This window comes from Solanum verrucosum, unplaced genomic scaffold (assembly GCF_900185275.1).
Source record: "Solanum verrucosum unplaced genomic scaffold, falcon-dt-bn FXZP01000060.1, whole genome shotgun sequence".
Lineage (NCBI taxonomy): Eukaryota > Viridiplantae > Streptophyta > Magnoliopsida > Solanales > Solanaceae > Solanum > Solanum verrucosum.
The window spans coordinates 9,455,955-9,460,153 of record NW_026020129.1 but is presented as its reverse complement, the minus strand read 5'-3'; the positions used below and the strand labels follow the sequence as shown (position 1 = coordinate 9,460,153).

The 4,199-nt window shown below is 27.4% G+C and overlaps 1 protein-coding gene across 1 annotated transcript; it reads right to left on the bottom strand.

The window, feature by feature from the left end:
• Positions 1–371: 371 nt before the first annotated feature.
• On the bottom strand, positions 372–1,210 carry LOC125827173 (protein LURP-one-related 11-like). The gene is made up of 3 exons (XM_049506533.1): positions 954–1,210; positions 645–878; positions 372–506 (listed from the first exon to the last, which is right to left on the bottom strand). The coding sequence occupies exons 1-3, from the start codon at positions 1,185–1,187 to the stop codon at positions 372–374; spliced, it is 603 nt and encodes a 200-aa protein (XP_049362490.1). The 5' UTR covers positions 1,188–1,210.
• Positions 1,211–4,199: the final 2,989 nt, after the last annotated feature.

The window sequence follows — 4,199 nt, the reverse complement described above, 5'->3', positions numbered from 1 at the left end:
TAATCATATAACTATGTGAATTTTGTTTTTAGTCATTTACAATATTTTGTCCATCACTAATTTCTTTTTTTTTTAGCGATTAAGATTTCTTGAGTAGAGTTATTATATGATATTTGTGTTGATGAAATAGCCAAAGTGCGTACAAACTAGTCTGTTTCTATCAAAAGTAATTAGATTGTACACATTAATATTCATCACAAGATTACATCTAAAAACAACTCTTACCTCAAGGGAAGATAGAGATTACAATTAACTTCTCTTTTCCCTATTTTCAAGAACAAAGGGAAGATAGAGATTACAATTATTTATTCCAAATAGAAAAAGGTACTAATGAAGAAATTAAACTTATTAATTACTCTTAATACAACTAATCAAATTCTATGATGGATTAAACCACAAACAGTTACAAGAGCCATAACTAATGATTGATCAACATGAGGTTCCACCACCAATGTTAACACATCATCTCCAAATAATACTCCTGAACTTGCTTGTTTTTGTTTTTCCTAAAAATAAACACAAAGTCACAAACACCATTAGTAAAAAAAAATTAACTTAATATACATGATTAGTTGGTACTAATCAATTCTGTTATGAATTTGATACATGTAGTTATCTTTTAGGTGATCTGACAGATTAATTACCTCTGCGACAAGTCCGCCATGTTGGTCCACAATCTTGATAGATTTTGTGGCAAGGATAATAATGTTATAACAACTTGCTTCAGAATTACATCCCAATATAACATTATAATAGTTCACTTTATCTCCTCTAAGAACATTGTGAATTTTCTTCACTTGAAACCATGGTATTTCTTTACTACTCACTCCTTCATAGCTCCATTTATAGCCATCCCAATGTCCAAATACCGGAACTTTCTGTGGAAAATAATAATAATATATCAGTATCGTTGAAAATATAATAAAGTAAATAAACAAGTGAAAAGTACTTACCCTATTTCGAATAGAGAAGAGAACTTTGCCATTGCAATCCATAAGATGAACTTCTTTGCTACGTTTAATATTGTAATTGTCAATTCTATAAACAATTTGTCCATTTGAGTCATAAACAGTACATCCATTTCCATGGTACACTAGAGATTTCATCCACAAAGTGAATGTTTCTCTTCTTGGACTTACATAATTCGAAATTTTAATTGTTCTTAGGTTTGAGTAAACTCTAGACATATTTGAAATAATAGCTAGGTTTAATTTAGAAAATATGAATTGGAAATATTTTGAGTTGTGAAGAAGATTTTAATAGAAAGGGGTATATATACACACTTACAAAAGAATAGAAAACAAAGGGAATATGATCATGCATGCATAATATGTACGATATACTAAAGTTTTCCTCTTTCTTGGTTATTTCCTTCTAGAGAATGGCAATAGAAACGTGTAATATATTAACTTACTCCTTTAAAATTATTTTAGTGGTAACTCAATTATATTGCATCGATATATCCAAGAAGATTTAAACCATGGTCTCTAAATATAACATGTGAATTTTCGATGGAATGATCAGTCGGTAAATTTCTGACGAACTTTCTATAAAATGTAATATTTATAATGGCATTATGATATAAATATACGTTAAGAATTGATCACTAAAATACACCTTGAAGACTGATATTACCCCTATTAAATTCCTTATAACTAAATTATTATTTTTCCTTAAAAAAAAGTTGCAAAGGGAATATATGTGCAAAAGTCAAGCATTAGTGTTATTGCTATCAAGTTTACATGTTGCCCTGTTTTAGGGTGATTTTTTATTTGTATCTCTTAATTTGATGTTTATTTTTTATTTAATGAAAAATTACGAGTTAAAATATTTTTAAATTTAACCTAGTTTCGGAAGTAAAATATTTAGAGAATATAATTTTTTATCTTGTGTGATATGAGTTGTGTACTATTGTCTGATAATTATTTTGTAAGAATAAGTTATGCTTAATAATTTTTTGTGGGTTCTGAAATTGAAGTTATGTCTCTATTGTTGACATAAATTTTGTAGGAAACAAGTTATATCTTACAAAACATAACTTGTGCTTTGCGAATTTCGTCTTCCAATTTTTTTTGTCTTGTGAATTTTGCCTTGCGTTTTTTTTTTTTTAGTTTGAGTTCTAATAAGCCTTATATCACCATCTTCTAGATGTATGTATAACATTAGTTTTAGAGCTATGAATATGGGTCGACTCAAACTATTATTTCTTATGAGTTTTGAGGTTATTCTGTTGTGGAATCATCACAATAATTTAGCTTGTTATTCGTTATTGATACGGTTCAATTATTATTTTTCTTTAATGTCACCTTAGAGTATTCCTCTTAATTAAATAATATAACTTGAAGCACCTCTTTAACAAGTTAAATTTGATCAAATTTATGTGTCAGTGTTAAAGATTCAATTTGCACTTAATAATATAAATAATGTTTGCATATTTTATAGTGTTAAAAATAATTACATTCTACCCTTACTCTTTTCCAAATTACAAAAATCTCTTAAATTTAGTGAAATTCGGATACATTCCAAAACGTCACGATACATTGTGTTTCGGTTTCAGATACACGCTTAACATCCTGATACATCACATCTCAGTTTCGAATATATCACCCAATATCTCGATACATGTATAAGGATGCATGTATCTGACCGATACATCACGTAAAGTGATGTATCCGAAAATAAGAAAGTGTAAGAATTAATTTAAAAAAATTTAAATGATAGAAAATTTTAAAAAATATGGTAAATTAGTTGTGAAGAAGTTTTTTTTTCTTCAATACGTTTTTAACAAAGTCAATAAAAGAATGTTAAAGGCTATTTATATTGCGGATATAGGAATATTTTATTCAATTGACACCCTTAGCTTTCTCCTACATTATTTGTGATTAGTTTAGTAGTAGTAGTAGAATCAATGTGCCAAAATCCCTTTTTAAAACAAATTAAGGAATGATATGGAAGACTTAAAAATATGCTAATCCCTTTTATAATTGCTAGATATGTCATTATTGTACAAACAAAAAAATGTTAGATAATTTTTATTATTACTGTAATTTACTTTTGTGGATAGAATTATTTTGTATCGAGTGAAATACAAAATTTCATTTTTAACAATGTTTTCTAGCATTTTTAAAAATATTTTATTTGTATTAATTCTTGTATATGCAAAGAAGAGAAATTATTTCACTTAATTTAAACACATTTTTTATATTAAAACTTCTTTAATATTATAACTAATTAACCATGACGATTTTAATGTTGAAAACCCTAAAGTGTCTATGAATGCAAAATTGGTCTAAATACTGCCTTTTAAATATTTTTATCTGTTATATATTACCGTAACTTATATTACTTTATGTTTAATTTAATTTTTAAAGCTTAAAGATATTACGTTCTAATTCATTGTTCAAGTTACAAAAATTGACTTGAAATTTAAATGGTGTAACATAAATTGAAACAGACACAAAATTAGTGCAATTCACACTTAGAAGGTAAACGGAAAACGGAAAAAATAAGAATGTCGAAAGAATAAATTGATGAAGAGAATTAAGTCAAATTCCTTCACCTAATAAAAAAAAACATCAACCACATGGCTTAAAGTAGAAGGAATCAGTATATTAACACATGTTCATATGACTTAATTAATTTGTCCTAAGAGAGTGTATTGGTATTTTACATTTATAAGTTCACATGAAATTAATCGAATATAATAGAATATTATAAATACTGGTTATGGATGGCTATGAATAGACATATGGGCCAAGTCAATTACTTTAAGTTATAATTGACTATCGTTAATTCACATCGCGTAAGATTCACGAAATTATTTTCTAATAGAATTTAAGGAAATTTACATAAACTTTATTAGTTTATGAGCTAATTACTTAGATACACTCTAATTTGTAATATTACGTATCTTACCAGATTTTGATGCCTTCAGATATATGTATCTGGGATACATGGGTCAAATTTAGGTGTAATTTGCTCTAGATACATTGTAATCAAGTAGATTGTATGTATCTGGGATACATAGAAAATCTCGTTCGCCTCTCTCCCATCTCGCTCACCACTCTCCCATGTATTCGATATCTCAGATACATGTGAATCACTCCAGATATATACATATACATGTATCTAGTGTGTATTTAGTGCGATTTACATGTATTTGAGATTCATACAGATCTCGCTCGCCTCTCTCCCTATTT

What these genes read in the sequence shown, in the direction of transcription:
- LOC125827173 (XM_049506533.1), bottom strand. Translation starts at nt 1,187, where the DNA reads ATGTCTAGAGTTTACTCAAACCTAAGAACAATTAAAATTTCGAATTAT. An exon ending in TCTTCTCTATTCGAAATAGG is followed by an intron (nt 879 to 953) that starts GTAAGTACTTTT and finishes TATTTTCCACAG; the next exon opens with AAAGTTCCGGTATTTGGACA. An exon ending in ATGGCGGACTTGTCGCAGAG is followed by an intron (nt 507 to 644) that starts GTAATTAATCTG and finishes GTTTATTTTTAG; the next exon opens with GAAAAACAAAAACAAGCAAG.